This window comes from Anomaloglossus baeobatrachus, chromosome 6 (genome assembly GCF_048569485.1).
Source record: "Anomaloglossus baeobatrachus isolate aAnoBae1 chromosome 6, aAnoBae1.hap1, whole genome shotgun sequence".
NCBI lineage: Eukaryota > Metazoa > Chordata > Amphibia > Anura > Aromobatidae > Anomaloglossus > Anomaloglossus baeobatrachus.
In genome coordinates, this window is record NC_134358.1 from 42,296,248 (window position 1) to 42,314,955 (window position 18,708).

The window sequence follows — 18,708 nt, forward strand, 5'->3', positions numbered from 1 at the left end:
CATAGGGACATTGAGCAGCTTTTTGGCAAGGAACAATTGCAAATTTTCTCTATTGAAAATAGAGAACGCTATTACAGCTCTAGTTTAACGCGTTTTAGGCATCTTCTGGTGCAGAGGATATAACCCATGGAATAAACCCATGACTGGGAGTGAAGGATCAGTGCATGACCTTCCCAATAATCAATCTATGGTACGGGCCTGAGGGCTCGAGGCTGTTTGCTTTCTCAGCAGCTGTATTAATAGTTTTCCATGTGCAGTCTCTGACGTTCTTCAGTAAAGATCCTGACATTGATTATTTTACTTCTATTCTCATCCTGTGTATACGGAAGAGCAGCAGAATATCCGGCTGTGTCCCGTGTTCTCAGAGATATTGCAGAGCCCGCACAGAGCGTAGAGTTTGAGAAAAACAAAAAAAGGGCATATATTCGATCTCAGCCCATTTATCATCATATACTAATATTAGCAACGATAACAGAGGCTTTTCCTTAGGGTAGTGCCCTGGTCGGCAGCAAGAGAACCTTACTGGGGTGGAGGTCACTAGTCTCCCGTCACAGCCCAGTAGATGGGAATGGGCACCAATCTACAACCCAAATCACATGGGTGGAACAGGCTTCATAGAAAGCGATATTCACAGTGGCACAGAGACCCATATCACACCATTATATACTGCATATTAATCATAGCCGAGGCCCATAACACCCATAGACATCTTTAAGATGTGAGCGAAATACACTCCTTCAATGCCATTGGTACTCCAAATTAGCAAACGTTTACTAGCGCTTTGGGAAATCAATACAGTGCACACGCTTTGTGGTGTACTGAAAGCTTTTGCTTCATTACATCATGTGACCAGTTTATATAGTATCCCAAACAAAGAAATAACTCCTTAGAACTATGCACCAATAAGAGCCATCATTTTACCAGTTTATATAGTATCCCAAACAAAGAAATAACTCCTCAGAACTATGCACCAATAAGAGCCACAAGGGGTGTGTATACAAATGTGAACCTTCCCCGCCCATCAGTGGTAGCTGAGCCCTATGACATCATTCAGTTGTAAGAAAAGATGGCTTCTACGTATAAGAACAAAGCGGATTGCATTCTCTCACAAAGACGACTTGTCACTTGCTATAAATATGTATTTTTCTTATCTGGTATAAATGCTGATGTTCTTCTGAATCCAGTGTTGTTTTTCTTTTGTTCCTGGTTCCCTCCGTTTCTAAGATATTGCCCATCGTTTCCATGTATGTAAATCTAGTCTTGTTAGCTAAGTGGGTGTGATCATGAGGACTATGCCCACTTGGCAAAAAAATAAACAAACTTGATTTACACACATTCATGAGAGGACCATAAATCAGGAACGGAAAGGTGCAGAAACAAAATAAAAGTCCGCAAGGTTCTGAAAAACAGCGGAACAACACAAGGTATTGCAAGTGAATGTTACCAGTCACTAGGTTAAAAGCGTCTATTTTTTATCTTCTGTTATTCCCATTGTTCCCCTGAGTATTCAGTTTTTTATTATTTTAAAATCCGCCATACGGTTCCAGAGATATCGGCCTTTTTATTTATTGCTAATATTTATGGTCTTTACCAACTGGGCGGCGCTCAAAGGATCCTCTTGGGCGTGTCTTTAAGTTGCTCTGTATTCTTGCCCTTCAAGTACCGCCCCCTCGGAAGAGACCACAAAAATCAGCACTAAATGAAAAGGCTGATATCTCTATAACCGTATGGCGGATTTTTAAAAAACAAAAAGTGGAAAACTCAGGAGAACATTGGGTATTAAAAAGGAGTAAAAATTGGCAACTTTTAATCTGATGACCGATCCTCTTTAAGTCCATCACTGCACTTTGTAAGTTCTGTCTCTTTTTGAAAGGTTTCCACGGATAAAATAGAAGTAGTATTTGTTGAGTTTTTGATGCTGCAGAATTTTTGCACCAATTCTGGACCCTAATTACTTGCATATATATGGGCGTGTTTTGTTACATGAGTCTGTGACGCATGCGTTTTTCTCTCAATAAAGTTGGTTCAAACACAGGTAGCAGAGCAAACAGGAAGTTATCCAAAGCAAAGAGACAAGTTTATTATTACAGATTATAGTGGTAGTATAAAATCATGCATAATTGTAGCCTTCACCATCTCATAAGTATAACCACCCACGTTCCAATACACATAAAACACACATATACACACTGAAGAAATAAAACAAGATACAGCTAGATAGATGACAGAAATATATTAGAATATATAGAGAGACAGATAATCTGCAGATATCCAATTTCCCGCCCCCCCCCCTACATATTATACACTTGTACCGTTTAGTACCTTTCATATGGTACTAAGAGATTTTTAGTCTGGTTGAACCTAATAAGAAAAAGAAATAACTTAAAAAAATAACATAGGGTTCCCCTATTTTTGATAACCAGAAAAGGTAAAGCAGACAGCTGGGGGCTGGTATTATCAGGCTGGGAAGGCCCATGGTTATTGGGCGCTTCCCAGCCTAAAAATAGTAGGTAGTCTAGAAGTGGCGCATCACATAAGCCCTTCCTGATTGGCCTGCTGTTGTGGCAATTAGGGTAATGGTTTTTTGAATTGATGTCAACTGTATAGTGTCAGCTGCCATCAAGCCCAGGAGTTAGTAATTGAGAGGCGTCTATAAGACACCCCCATTACTAACTCAGTAAGAAAAAAGACCCCCCCCCCCCCCACACACACACACACACACACACATAAATCGTTATTTGAAGAAAAATACAAAAAACACTCCACCAGACTTTCCTGGTTAAAGGGAACCTGTCAGCAGATTTGGGGCCTATAAGCTGCAGCCACCAGCACCAGGCTCTTATATACAGCATTCTAACATACTGTATATAAGAGCCCAGGCCACTGTGCACAACATAAAAAACACTTTATAATACTCACCTAAACGGTCACTGCGGTGGAGTTGGGCCATATGGGCGTCTCCTTTCTCCGGTGTCGGCGCCTTCTCTTTCGGTCATCTTCGTCCTCCTTCTAAAGCCTGTGTGCATGACGTGACCTATTGTACGTCATACACACTTGCCAATCTCGCGCAGGCTCAATACAATACTTTGATCTGCCCTAAGATCAAAGTACGCCTACGCAGGACCTCAATGCCGCCTAGTGTGGTTGAAGTAGGACGAATCATGCACCCCAACTTCAGAAAAAGGACGACAAAGATGGCCAAAAGAGGAGGCGCCGGCACGGAGAACGAAAACGTTCATCTGACCCAACTCTACCGCAGCGGCCGTTTAGGTGAGTATTATAAAGTGATTTTTACGTTCTACACAGCGGCCTGGGCTGTTATATACAGCATGTTAGAATGCTGTATATGAGCCCACTGGTGGTGGCCGCAGCTTATAGGTCCCAAAACTGGTGACAGTTTCCCTTTAGCCATATTTGTTATGCTGATATTCCTCTCTTTATTGCAAAGTTGATTTTGGTGAAGCTATTCTAGTATAATAGTTCATTGTCGCTTCCTTCTACATTATTCTTAGAACCATTGAGTAAAGGGTTCGAACCGAGAGGCAATGTAGCCTGCCCATCGGCGCTCTGTACTCCACCATTTAGTCACCAATCATCTGTAACGACTCTTACGATGCACATATTATATAGTGGGGAGCCACTGTACGAGTATAAGTCAACGGTGACCCTTTACCAAGCCTTGCCATACGTCTAGTTATTGAGCCAAGTGGCTATCCTGTGATTGGAGAATACCTCTATCTATAGGCAGCTCTTTAGGGATCTATCCTCTCGTCAGTGGTAGGGCACCGGTTGGCTATGGCTGGGTGAGAAACTAATCTGTATATCGTTTTTTTCCCCACAATGGGCAAAGCCTAGCATGAAGATTTCCCTACACCACCAAAGGGTATCCTATCCTCAATAAGACCCTATAGACGGCTGTGTATGTTGTTCCTTATGATATACATGGAGGTTGACTTGGCTTAGCCTCGGCTATTTAGGAAGAAGCATGAAAACTATGCAGTCAACTTGCCGTAAACCCTCCCGATCACTATTGAATGTCATATTTTCTTTGTCTTTTCAGCTTCCTCAGGTAATCCTCTTGAGGATCTTAGAGAAGAATCCTCTGCGTATTTGCTAATTTTCTTGTCAAAACAGCGGTGCCATTTCCCACGTCTATGATGAAAAGCGCAGGCTGCGAGACTTCCTCTGCGGCGTCATGTCTCGATAATAGCAGCCGGAGGTGGAGAGTATGGCTGGAGCGTCACCTACCGTATCTGATATAGTGATTATTGATTTGCTGGCGTAGGTCGGACGCGCAATGGCGAGTTTATGGATGGGCCGTGCTGCGGAGTAACTTTCTGTCTACGTTACTGCATTGTCTGGATGATGAATGATGCTTTTGTTGCGATCCCGTCCGGCTTTTCTTACCTTGGCTGCTTTTGTTCTAGGAATGTACACAGGAGCTTCCACCTGTGACACCATCCGAAGGTGGCGTGAAACATTGCGTGGAAACAGCTCCGGAAAGGCAACGGTGTTTACACAGTCCTGTATTCAACGCCATATGCTTCATTGTTTCGTCTCCTTCTGTGGCCGAGAACCGGAACGTCTACCTAGATTACATCGGGGCCGCACCAACCGGGGCCTCGCTTCATATTCTTTAAGTTCAAATCCTTTTTTTTTTTCATCTTCCCACAAGTATATATCTGATGAAAATCAATAAGATATATGGAAAAAATTGGTCTGGAAAAGTAACATATTCCCACCAGACCCATAATAAGGTCAATATTAGGGGCACAAATATTTACATAGCCCAGAATAGCACCATAATTGCATCCAATGGAGCGTGCCATCATTATTTTTCTCACTGGCAAACATTATGACTGCAAGAGAAGGAAGTGCAGAAGATGAATTTCCTTGCAGAATTCTGCAGCAGATAAGGTATGACTACAAGAGAGGGAAGTGCAGCAGACGAATTTCCTTGCAGAATGCCGCAGCAGATACAGTATGACAGTAAAGGGTGCTTTACACGCTGCGATATCGCTAGCGATCTCGTTAGCGATGTGACACGCCAGATCGCAGATAAGATTTGCCAAGATCGCACATAGGTCATTTTTGTAGCGCCGGTCACATGTACGATCTCCGCAAATCGTATGTGCGATCTGGCGTGTTATATCGCTAACGAGATCGCTAGCGATGTCGCAGCGTGTAAAGCACCCTTAAGAGAAGGAAGTGCAGCAGATGAATTTCCTTGCAGAATGCTGCAGCAGATACAGTATGACAGTAAGAGAAGGAAGTGCAGCAGATGAATTTCCTTGCAAAATTACGCAGCAGATACAGTATGACAGTAAAGGGTGCTTTACACGCTGCAACATCACTACCGACCTCGTTAGCGATGTGACACGCCAGATCGTAGATAAGATTTGCCAAGATCGTACATAGGTCATTTTTGTAGCGCCGGTCACATGTACGATCTCCGCAAATCGTATGTGCGATCTGGCGTGTTATATCGCTAACGAGATCGCTAGCGATGTCGCAGCGTGTAAAGCACCCTTAAGAGAAGGAAGTGCAGCAGATGAATTTCCTTGCAAATTACGCAGCAAATACGGTATGACTACAAGAGAAGGAAGTGCAGAAGATGAATTTCCTTGCAGAATTCCACAGCAGAATACATCGCTCGCAAGTTGATAAGAAAGTAACGAATCTTTTACACATGCTGAGGAAATATTAGGTAAGGAGAGTTACGTGTGGTTTGGAAATCTACTCAACCAACTGCTGTGGAAAACATTTTGTGTGGACATAAAAAAAAAAAAGGCAGAACACTCAGACAATGTTACCCTAGTTGTCCCTCATTTACAGTATTTTCTATAGTTGACAAAATGACAAGGCACAAGTACGCATGAAAGACTTGAACAGTTTCTCTACAGTCATACTGTTATGAAGTATAAACATCTCTATAAATACAGCAGCTCAAAAAAGACAGACAGATAAAAAGACAAAAAGATCACAAAGAGGCGAAAAACCATCACACTTCCTGTAGTGGTCACTAAAGATAGACGCCCTGTATGTGTTCTGGATGGATGGCTGCACTCTGGAAAATGGGCACTATCCTCCGAGACCCCAGAGTCCAAAATCTCTCCAAAGATACAAAACATAGAAAAGCTACAGTCTAAAAATTACTGGGGGGAAATAAATGAAGACGTCCTTATTGATACATATTAACATCTGGTTTCACAACAGTCAGAAGACAACTTCATTTTTATAGCACTGCCGGATCTATTATTTGTAGACTGAGAATTAAATATGCGAAAGATATTTAGTGCATATAAGTCTATCTGCCCATCTATCTATATATCTATCTATATACTGTAGCTCTTTATCTGTGCCTCTGTCCATCCATCTATCTCATACCTACTCCTCTTATCATACATCCATCTCATATCTAGCCTCTGTCCATCAACTGTCCACCTCGCCCTCCTGTCCACCACCTCCCCCTCCCCATCCACCGCCTCTCCCTCCCCGGCCACCGCCTCTCCCTCCCCGTCCACCGCCTCCCCCTCCCCGTCCACCGCCTCCCCCTCCCCGGCCACCGCCTCTCCCTCCCCGTCCACCGCCTCCCCCTCCCCGGCAACCGCCTCCCCCTCCCCGGCCACCGCCTCCCCCTCCCCGGCCACCGCCTCCCCCTCCCCGGCCACCACCTCCCCCTCCCCGGCCACCACCTCCCTTTCCCCGGCCACCACCTCTCTTTCCCCGGCCACCACCTCTCTTTCCCCGGCCACCACCTCTCTTTCCCCGGCCACCACCTCTCTTTCCCCGGCCACCACCTCTCCTTCCCCGGCCACCACCTCTCCTTCCCCGGCCACCACCTCTCCTTCACCGGCCACCACCTCTCCTTCCCCGGCCACCACTTCTCCTTCCCCAGCCACCACCTCTCCTTCCCCGTCCACCACCTATCTCTCCCGTCCACCGCGGAAGGAAGGAGGTGGGCAGGATGTTAGGTCCCGCTCAGCTCCGCCCCTCCGCTTTCATTAGGCGGCCGATTTGTGACGTCCCTCCCGTCCACCACCTACCCCTCCCGTCCACCACCTACCCCTCCCGTCCACCACCTACCCCTCCCGTCCACCACCTACCCCTCCCGTCCACCACCTACCCCTCCCGTCCACCACCTACCCCTCCCGTCCACCACCTATCTCTCCCGTCCACCACCTATCCCACTGTCCATCTATCTATCTCATATCTATCACTGTCGATCTATCCATGTCTCTCCCACTATCTATCCATGTCCCTCTATAACAGGACTAGATGACTTCTAGGTGTCAGGATAGAATATTCTCATAGTTGTTGATTGCCCTTTGTGGCTGTAAGGTGTAAGTGCTCTCTCTATAAGTGGCGAGTGTTGCTCGTCACCTACTCATAGTGCCGTATATGAAGCAAGTCCTAATTGCGGGCACACGGCGAGGCACGTGGTGCGGCACACACTTGATAATCAGCATATTATTATTTTTGGAGCATCTATTCTTCTGTTCTTCTTTGGCGGGTGCAGCGGGGCACGTTGGGCGGCTGGTGATCGGCCCCCGCACGCCTCTGTCTGCGCTGTAACCTTCCACATGTCTCTCCTTTGTTGATGGAAGTGGCATGATAATGGCAGGTACCCTCCAGTCACGACAACCAACGCACCACGAGATATTCCTTTGAAAAGCGTGAGTTTCTATTTTTAATGTGCATTTTTCTGCTAATTGCTGAACATCGTTTCGCCTCCTTATTTATAGAATTTCTTCCTTTCACGTTTCCGTGGCTTTCAGAGAATAAACATCTCAGGAAGCAGATAAAACATTGGCCCTGAGCCGCGGCAATGTGTGATCACACAACACGCACACTGGCATTTTAGTTGCGGGATGGATATTATTAACCTTTAAAAGGAATGAACATTTTTTTTTCCATTCTCACATTCTGGATTGCAAATCTTCCTCCCCTCCTTTATCATAGTGTTAAGAGGTCGCATTAGGGAGGATGAAATGGAGAGGGGAGAAAGCATTTATGTTCCCAGGGAGGGCAGAGAAAACAGGTTGTGGATAAGGAGGAAAACACATGCAGAGAAAATATGCTGAACAAAAATATAAAAACAACACTTTTGTTTTATCTCCCATTTTTCATGAGCTGAACTCAAAGATCTAAGACTTTTTCTATGTACACAATTAGTCTTTTTCTCTCAAATATTATTCACAAAACTTGTCTAAATCTGTGTTAGTGAGCGCTTCTCCTTTGCCGAGATAATCCATTCACCTCACAGGTGTGGTATATCAAGATACTGATTAGACAGCAGGATTATTGCACAGGTGCGCCTTAAGCGGGCTTTACACGCTACGATTTCGCTACAGCGATCTCGTTGGGGTCACAGATTTTGTGACGCACATCCGGCCGCTGTAGCGATGTCGTAGTGTGTGACTTCTAGGAGCGATTTTGGATCGTTGCAAAAATGTCCAAAATCGCTCCTCGCTGACATGGGGGTCCACTCCCAATTATCGCTGCTGTCGCTGGGGTGAAGTTGATCCTCGTCCCTGCGGCAGCACACATCGCTACGTGTGACGCCGCAGGAACGAGGAACATCTCCTTACCTGCCTCCGGCCACAATGCGGAAGGAAGGAGGTGGGCAGGATGTTAGGTCCCGCTCATCTCCGCCCCTCCGCTTTCATTAGGCGGCCGATTTGTGACGTCGCTGTGACACCGAACGGACCGCCCCCTTAGAAAGGAGGCGGTTCGCCGGTCACAGCGATGTCAAAGGGCAGGTAAGTACGTGTGACGGGGGGTGCGCGATTTTGTGCGCGACGGGCACTTAGATATGCCCGTCGCGCACAAACGATGGGGGCGGGTCTCATGCTAGCGATATCGGGCCGGATATCGCAGCATGTAAAGCCACCCTTAGGCTGCCCACAATAAAAGGTAATTCTAAAACGTGCAGTTTCACAGTATTGGATGGAGCCGGGACAGGGGGTTAGAATACAAGCCAGTATCTGGTGTGACCACCATTTGCCAGTTTGATTTCTGCCCTGTACAGTGAAAACCATTATGTTTTTTTGTCCTGATGAAGAGGTATTGTGTGCCTTGAAAAGAGTTGATAAATAAACCATACCAATTTTTTTATGATTCTGGACTCGTCTTATCAGGTTATATCACATATTACTGGGTGTCTCTCCCAGTAATATAGGCTGGATATGAGGTCTGTGTGTCTCTCCCAGTAATATAGGCTGGATATGAGGTCTGTGTGTCTCTCCCAGTAATATAGGCTGGATGTGAGATCTGGGTGTCTCTCCCAGTAATATAGGCTGGATGTGAGCTCTGTGTGTCTCTCCCAGTAATATAGGCTGGATGTGAGGTATGTGTGTCTCCGAGTAATATAGGCTGGATGTGAGCTCAGTGTGTCTCTCCCAGTAATATAGGCTGGATGTGAGCTCTGTGTGTCTCTCCCAGTAATATAGGCTGGATATGAGGTCTGGGTGTCTCTCCCAGTAATATAGGCTGGATATGAGGTCTGTGTGTCTCTCCCAGTAATATAGACTGGATGTGAGGTCTGGGTGTCTCTCCCAGTAATATAGACTGGATATGAGGTCTGTGTGTCTCTCCCAGTAATATAGGCTGGATGTGAGCTCTGTGTGTCTCCCAGTAATATAGGCTGGCTGTGAGCTCTGTGTGTCTCTCCCAGTAATATAGACTGGATGTGAGGTCTGTGTGTATCCCCCAGTAATATAGGCTGGATGTGAGCTCTGTGTGTCTCCCAGTAATATAGGCTGGGTGTGAGGTCTGTGTGTCTCCCCCAGTAATATAGGCTGGATGTGAGCTCTGTGTGTCTCTCCCAGTAATATAGGCTGGATGTAAGGTCTGTGTGTCTCTCCCAGTAATACAGGCTGGATGTGAGATCAGTGTGTCTCCCAGTAATATAGGCCGGATGTGAGCTCTGTGTCTCTCCCAGTAATATAGGCTGGATGTGACCTCTGTGTGTCTCTCACAGTAATACAGGCTGGATGTGAGCTCTGTGTCTCTCCCAGTAATATAGGCTGGATGTGAGATCTGTGTCTCTCCCAGTAATACAGGCTGGATGTAAGGTCTGTGTGTCTCTCCCAGTAATACAGGCTGGATGTGAGGTCTGTGTGTCTCTACCAGTAATACAGGCTGGATTGTAAGGTCTGTGTGTCTCTCGCAGTAATATAGGCTGGATGTGATGTCTGTGTGTCTATCCCAGTAATAAAGGCTGGATGTGTAGAGAAGAGCAGTAGTGTGTCATTACAAACACCTCTTGCAGCTTTCATCTCCCTGCAGTGACTGCTTGCCCCGAAGAAGAAAAGGCGCAACATACCGTATTTTTCGGACTATAAGACGCACCGGACCATAAGACGCACTCTGGTTTTAGAGCAGGAAAATAGGAAAATAAAATTTTAAGCAAAAAATGGGAGTCATGACACTGTTATGGAGCGAGGATCTGCTGCTGACACTGTTATGGGGGTAATGTCTCCAAATTGTCTACTAAGGTACCCCAGCCTGGTAATGATCCTCCTGCCTTGTATATACAGTATATGTCCCTCATCCTGCTATATACCCCATCCTGGCATATGGCCCCATCCTGCTATATACGGTAACCCATCCTGGCATATGGCCCCATCCTGCTATATACCCCCATCCTTCTATATACCCCCATCCTGCTATATATACCCCACCCTGCTCATATACCCCCACCCTGCTCATATACCCCCACCCTGCTCATATACCCCCATCCTGCTCATAATATACCCCCCATCCTGCTCATAATATATCCCCATCCTGCTATACGCCCCCATCGTGCTATACACCCCCATCCTGGTATACGGCCCGCATCCTGTGGCACATAAAAAAAATAAATAAATGTTCATACTCACCTTACCTCACTCCCTGCAGCATCGCTCCTCCTCCAGTCTGTGTTAGTGGCAGCGCCGCTGAGTGGAGCCGTCCCCGTTCCCCTGCACTACCGCGATCTCCTCCTGGCTGCCGGTGGCCGCTGAGTGGAGCCGTCCCCGTTCCCCTGCAGCATTGTGATGTCCTCCTGTGCCAGCGGCGGCTGCGTGTGGACACGTGCGCACAGCGATGACATCAACGCTGTGCGCGCCGCTGGCACAGGAGGACATTCCAATGCTGCAGGGGAACGGGGACGGCTCCACTCAGCGGCCGCCGGCAGCCAGGAGGAGATCGCGGTACTGCAGGGGAACGGTGACAGGTGCATATACTGATTCACTGCACCCTGCGCTGATGATGATGTGCGGGGGGCAGTGAATACAGCCGCACATGATCACTCCAGGCTGTAGTTGCCAGGGGTGATCATGCGGGCCGGCTGTTTATCCCTCGCCCATCACCCCGCCCACCTTTCAGCGCCTGCTTCAGCGCTGAGAGAAGAGCGGGAGGATGGGCGTGCATATTAAATGAGCGGGTCCACGTGGTCACGGCAGGCTGCTACAGCCTGCTCGTGCCCCCGATGACCCGCTCCACCGCAGCACCCTCATTCCCGGCCCTATATTCAAACCATAAGACGCACCCCCCACTTTCCCCCAACATTTGGGGGGAAAAAAGTGTGTCTTATGGTCCGAAAAATACGGTATGTTGTGGTGACGGGACGTGGAGTGAGTCAATGTGAGCATTGTGCGGGTTTTATGCCTTCTGTGTCTCCTATATTTGTATAGTGATTACGGTCAGGTCCGTCACTTTAACCAGGGAGCAGCATATACCGTGCACAACTTACAAATCTAGCAATCGGCTTATAATTATAAGCGATCTAGGCACAGCACTTAGCACTTTATGACAGTATATAAAATACTGTTATGGGGCTGTTTAATATGGTTGTTACGTTTTAGGGTGCTTTTGATAATATGGACTATTTCCCACTGTATGTGTTATACAAATATATTTATTGACACAAAGCACTTTATAATTACGGCTATTTATAATTATATATTTTTATACATCTATTTAATTATTGAGAATTTAGCCCTAAAATATCTGTCATAGTATTTATAGATCATTGCTTTACATATAAAGGATATATATTTATTAAATATTCCAACTAAGATATATTTTTCTATGTAATATATATATTATATTATTATTATTATTATTATTATTATTAATAATAATACTAATAATTTTATTCATTTATATCAGGGGTGGGGAACCTTTTTTCAGCCGGGGGCCATTTCGAAATTTCTACCAACCTTCGGGGGCCGCACAAAATTATCAATGTGAAAATGACCCTGCTATATTTGGTCAAACAATTAATTAACTCACCCCTACTGTGGCGGCCGGAGCAGCTTCTCTTTGGTGCGGCTGTAATGTTGGATGATACTAATCATGTTGCTTCTCACAACTGCTTTTCTGTCTCGGTCTGAAGCGCAGTCAACTCTTTGTCATAATAATATTTGATAAATCATATACATCACATAGGAGACGCTGGAGGCACACAACACATAGGAGACAATGGGACTGCTTTATATACATTACAGGAGTCACTGAAGGCACATACATCACTGGAGGGGCTGGGGGCATATACATCACATAGATAACGCTGGGACTGACGTATACACAACAGAAAGGAAACGCTGGGACTGCTGTATATACACATCACAGGAGACACTGGAGGTACATACATCACATGAGGAGCTGGGGACATATATATGCTCCCAGCCCCCCCTGTGTCTGTAAATGCCCACAGCCCCTCCTGTGTTGTGTATGTCCCCAGTGTCTCCTGTGATGTATATGCCCCCAGCATCTCCAATGTGATGTAAAAGTCACAGGAGACGCTGAAGGCAAACAACACAAGAGGGGCTGGGGGGCATACACATAACAGGAGATGCTGGGGGGCATACACAACGCAAGAGGTGCTGGGGGGCATACACAACGCAAGAGGGGCTGGGGGCACACAACGCAAGAGGGGCTGGGGGCACACACATCACAAGAGGGGCTGGGGGCAAAGACATCACTGAGGGGGGCACAGACATCACTGGGGGAACACAACACTGGGGGTGATACACAGAATTGGGAGGGCACACAGCACTGCCCCCCAGTAATGTCAGGGCTCTACACACAGCACCTGCAGAGCCCTGACATTACTCGGGAGCCACAAACCTGAGGTGATACACAGCATGGGGTGAGGGACACAGCACTGATCGTTGCACACAACTCTGGGGGGATGGTACACAAAGTACTGGACGGGGAGCAGAGTGCAGGCGCGTGCACACACAGCGCCAGAGACAGTGCAGGCAGAGGGGCGGGCACACCGCTCCGGAGGACAAAGGGGCGGGCAGATTGGTCCGGAGTTCAAAGGTGCGGTCACACCACACGAGAGGACATAGTTGCGGGCACATCGCTCCGGAGGGCAGAGGAGGCAGATTGCTCCGGAGGGCAGAAGGGCGGGCACACCGCACGAGGGGACAGAGGGGCGAGCAGATCACTCCGGAGGGCAGAGGGGCGGGCACACACACAGCACGAGAGGACAGAGGGGCGGGCAGATCACTCCGGAGGGCAGAGGGGCGGGCACACACACAGCACGAGAGGACAGAGGGGCGGGCAGATCGTTCCGTAGGGCAGAGGGGCGGGCACACACACAGCACGAGAGGACAGAGGGGCGGGCAGATTGCTCCGGAGGGCAGAGGGGCGGACACACTCCACGAGAGGAAAGAAAGGCGGGCAGATCGCTCCGGAGGGCAGAGGGGTGGGCACACACACAGCACAAGAGGAAAGAGGGGCGGGCACACACCGCTGATTACGCTAACACTAGACAGCGGGAGAGCCCATTAGTTCTCCCAAACAGTGCATGTGGTCATTTAAAGGGCCGGTGGCCCCAGCACTGCAGCCCCGGGAATGTGCCCGGGGGCCGCATAAAAGGTCATGGCGGGCCGCATGTGGCCCGCGGGCCGGAGGTTCCCCACCCCTGATTTATATAGTGCTATTAATTCCACAGCGCTTTACATACATATATTCTTTTACCTGTTTTTTTTTTTTACTCACCTCTATGTTTCCGGTAGTAATAATGTGGAATTCCATTGGAAATAGTATATTTGTATGATAATTTTTAATAATATTTGAAATAAAAAATAATTTTAATGCTGAATTGATTTCTTTAACTTCATTGGTTTGGAAAAAATTTTAATCAGACCACGGTGTATTCTATAATAGATAATTTCCAATGATACTTCACTTCTCTGACATATGGAAAGGTCTCCAATGTGTTAAATGTCAAATTAATGTGCAAAGCCATTCAATTTTCCCATGAAAGCAGATCCCTCGCTCATTAAGGAGACCTGGTTGAGCCCTTTACATGATGACTGGGGTTAACCAAAGAGCCAATCACCACCGCTACATTATATCTGGCAAGCCTGGTTGATAAACCCCAGTATAAGAGAAAGCAAGGAATGTATCACATGACTGCAGGATCAGACTACACAGCGTTTGTTTGTAGTCTGTAACCTTGGCAACAGAATGGTCCACATAGGAGCTGTATTCACAAAACGGGAGAAGGATTTTTGGAATAGTTGCAGGTCTCACTGGTACCGTGTTTTTCCAAAAATAAAACACTGTCTTATACTTTGTTTGCTCCCCAAAAAAGCACTAGGGCTTATTTTTGGAGGAGGTCTTATTCTTGGAGAAACATGGTTGGGGGTAAGCTTACGCCCCCTAAAAAGCAGACACCCCACTTCCCAGGAGACTCATACTTACCAGACCCGGGCGTCTGCGTGACTCCCAAGTCCTCTCTGTGATCTCTGGTGGGTGCTGCACGCAGTCCTCCCCTGCTTCTGCCTGACAAACTTACACACAGCAGATCACACACACACTCATCACATCCAGCGTTACACAATGCTTCCGGCTGCAGGGAATGATGGAAGGAAGTCACGTGTCGGCAGGTCCTGTAAACTAGCATTGCGGCAGATCCTTGCGCTCCACCGCACAGCCTCTCAGGATTCTACCGGCGAGAAGAAATCGGTGTCGCTGGATGTGGTGAGTGTGATCCGATGTTTGTGTGTGAAATCGAATGTGTGTGGGTGTATGATCCACTGCAGGTCCTCACGCTCAGCATCGGGTGAGTGATTGCAGGGTGCCGCTGTCTATAATTAAGTGTCCTGCAGTATCTTTAACTTTTTTAGCTGCACGGACACTACATTATTGACGTGCGACTAGGGCTTATTTTCGGGGGAGGGCTTATATTTAAGCCTTGCTCCGAAGATGCTGAAAATCCCTGCTAGGGCTTATTTTTGGGGGAAGTCTTATTTTTGGAAAAACAGGGTATATAAAAAAGGTATCAATTCAATTCCTCATTAAAGAAAGGGTACAGAAAACCACAGCAAGAGTATAAACAAAGCTGCATGGAGAAAAAAAAGGAATATCGGTCCTTCTTACTTTGCTTCTTAAGGTCTCGGAGTTGATCCTCAAACTGGATGAACTTATCATTATTCCTTAAGGCTTCATCGGTATTCTTTTTCTGATGGGCCTCGTAGGTTGTTTGTACGAGCTGTCTTAGATCTGGGACCTCCTCGGGCGGGTGCCTCTTGACCTGCAAGGTAGGATAGTAAAAAAAATTAAGACTCCAGTAAAGTAAAACAGCAGGTGAGACATACAAGAAAAAAATTAAACAAATCAGTATAATAACAGTGATGCTAGATGATGGTGGGGTTATACCCTCAATTCTGATCTGAGGGCAAATATTGAATATCTGCAGCCAATAGAGATGAGTGAATTGATTCTCAGAAGCTATGTCCAGCGGCTAAGATTATTCCTGACCTGGCTCGCGTTCACGTGTGCAAGAGTGTATCTCACTTGGGGGAGACCCTGAGTGAATCTGGTGTCAGAAGGTCATAGCTCCTTGCCACTGGCAGGTCCACTACTGTTATTTGATAACATCTCCTTGCTTGTGGTGCTGCAAGGGTTTTAGCACATTTCCTGCCTGGCTGCGGGCTGTAGCTGCTAATCTCAGGTGTGGCTCTTTGGGATCACTCCCCTTCCCTATTTAAGTCATGTGATCTGATCACATGATGCCTGTGATAGAAACTGAATCCCTCATTTCTATGTGGTCCACTTTGGAAGGAGCGAGCTCTGGAAGAAGTCTGTCGTGTTGTGTGCAGCAGTGGTACTTGCTGCACTGAAGCCGCCTGGAGTGTCTTTTCCTTTTCAGGTCTATTTCCCCTGTTTCTATTCCTTCCCTTGTGTTTCTGTATTGTAGTGGTGAGTCTAGTGATCTCGTTGGCCTGCTCACTAGCCAGGGTCAGTGGAGGGCCTACTGACGAAGCGGTGGCGAAACGCGCGTCGAGGTGCTGGGCGGTGTGTGTTATGACCTTTGGAGCTTTTTCATCTATTACTTATCTACTGCGATGGCCTCCCACTATCTTTAGGGGCGGCTGACCATATTTAGTATATTTGACATCTGGTGTTATTTTGCCCGGAAGGTATTTTACAAATTTTCTGCCAGGTTTCTGATTTAATAGATGGATTGGGAATTTCCACCTGGTTGTATATATACAGGGCTCTGCAATTCCTTCTAATATATGATCGGCTGAATTTCCCCTTTGTTGCAATGTTGCACTAGCACTTTATGTTATTATCTTTGTGGTAGGTGTCACACGTTTTACCCTCTATGTGCCCATCGGTCTAAACAACTGTGCAATAAGCCTGTTTTGATTTTTACTCATTACACTACACTGTACCAGTCTGTGTTTTCTTTGGTTTTATGGGGTAGGGTGCTTTTTAATTAATGTCTGTACCAGCATTCTATGAATAAAATGAATTTTTGCTATATTTATTGTATTATAATCTTTGATGTGATGAATTGATAAATAAAAACACTATTTTGATTAAGCATAAAAAATATTGTTTGCAAACTCTATTTTTTGGTTGTCAGTGGAGGGCTAGCTGAGAGCCTAAGGTATCTGGCTCAGCGCCAGGTTGCAAAAACTTGTATAGGGACACTAGAGATCTCAGGAGTGAGCTTGAGGTGAGTTCAGGAGGTGTCCCCTCACCCCTCTCCCTAGTAGCAGGGACCTCTGTTGTATCGTGAGCCCTATATTCCCTGTGTGTCGTAACATCTTCCGGAGGGTTACCTAGTACTGTGTAAACCCTGCTAGTCACGTGCGTGAGAGCATAGCAATGGTGACATCACAACGGGCCAGCTAATAAAGAGAGGAGTAAGAGGCATCAGGTAGGAGGCAACAAGCAGGGCTCCCATCCAGTGGCCAAGGAGTCAACACCTGACTGCTGGACCAGCGTCCTGCAAATTTATTTTCTCATCTCTGGTAGCCAATATATATCCATTATAGAGGAGTGATGGACTAGATCAATCAAAATCTGATAATTCAGGACACCTGGCAGCGGGATAAAAATTAAATTAGTGAGAAGCAGGAAGGTTAAGCTGTGTCTGTACATCCTAATTAGCAAAGAGTGGCTAATTAATGCAAAGGGAGATAAGTTCCCCCAAGGCACAAATGGAAATGCAATATTTGCCATATCATCTCTGTCATTCAATGTCAAACCTATTCGTGGATATATCAGGGATCGGGGAACCTAATGTCACGCTGGGTGTGGGGAGTTACTCAGCAGGTGGACTCCTGGGAATAAGGGAGGCTCAAACACAAAGGGGAGGGGGGACCAGGGGCTCCTGTGCTGACACTGGCGGGCCCTGCACTTGCCCTCAAACTACAGGTACCTATAAGGGTTAGGAGGTGTGGCCCGCCAATGTGCTCCTGTCTCCTAGCCAGAAACTAGGACTAAATCCCACCACCCACCAAACCACAGAGGGGAGGAAACAAACAAAAAAAAAAAGCATAAGGGGAAAGAAAAAGGAAAAACAACAACTTATCTTGAGAGGGAATCTTCAGAACAAACAGCAACAGTAGTCTGAAGCCACATGCACTCCTGAGCAAGCAACTTCTCCAAGTGAAGAGTATAACCCGCACTGGAGGAGTGAGGGGCCCCACGTTATAAAGGCCCTTAATTACCAGCTGGAGGAAAGGCTACTCCAACCTGGCAAGGGAACAGAAAAAACCCTAAATCAAGCCCTTAAAAGGGACAGCGTCCATTAACGTCTGGACGATCGCCGGGCCCTTCTGCACCTGGTCCCAGCAGCAGCACCTGAAGGTCCAGACACATCCCTGGCACCTAACAGCTTCTGTAGCTGGAAGCACAATGGGTTTTGTTGTTTGTTTAAAACCATAAAAATATAATAATCACATTGACTCATGGATATATGTCCTGTTTGGTGAGCTTAAGATGGGAAAAAAAAAATCTTGGAAACATGGTGGTCTTATTATTTCTGTGGGAAAACGTCTCATAAAAGGAGAATTATGTCCAAATCTGATGTTGTCTTTGCATAGGATTAGCCATACGCCTCTTACCCCAGCAGAGGAAGGAGTGAGTGGTCCGGCTAAGACCCTACATAATATCTCGTCAGACCCAAGGAGAACCACGTTTATGGTCATTTTGTGTAAATTTCTGCGCTTTCTCCTCAAGGACCCAGTTTGTAGTTATCACTTTATGTTTTTTTCTGAGTATCTTTTTATTGTTTCATGTTTTGCAGCCCATTTATGAGGAACCAACCAGCCAAGGTTTTTCCACATATAAAGTACAGGCAGTGCCACAATGGCGCTAGGGTTCGGATTCATACACCGTGTGTATGCCGAAGTGCAAGACCAGTATCAGTCAGGGGCTTGGGGGAAGATAGATGGCAACTGAGTG

The 18,708-nt window shown here is 46.7% G+C and overlaps 1 protein-coding gene across 2 annotated transcripts in view; it reads right to left on the bottom strand.

The window, feature by feature from the left end:
* NSMCE2 (NSE2 SUMO ligase component of SMC5/6 complex) overlaps nt 1–18,708 on the bottom strand; it is a 287,424-nt gene that overhangs the window by 124,475 nt on the left and 144,241 nt on the right. For both annotated transcript variants that reach the window (XM_075352874.1, XM_075352875.1), the window contains exon 4: nt 15,385–15,538. In XM_075352874.1, the coding sequence (XP_075208989.1) occupies nt 15,385–15,538 (154 nt within the window). The remainder of the gene's footprint in view (nt 1–15,384; nt 15,539–18,708) is intronic.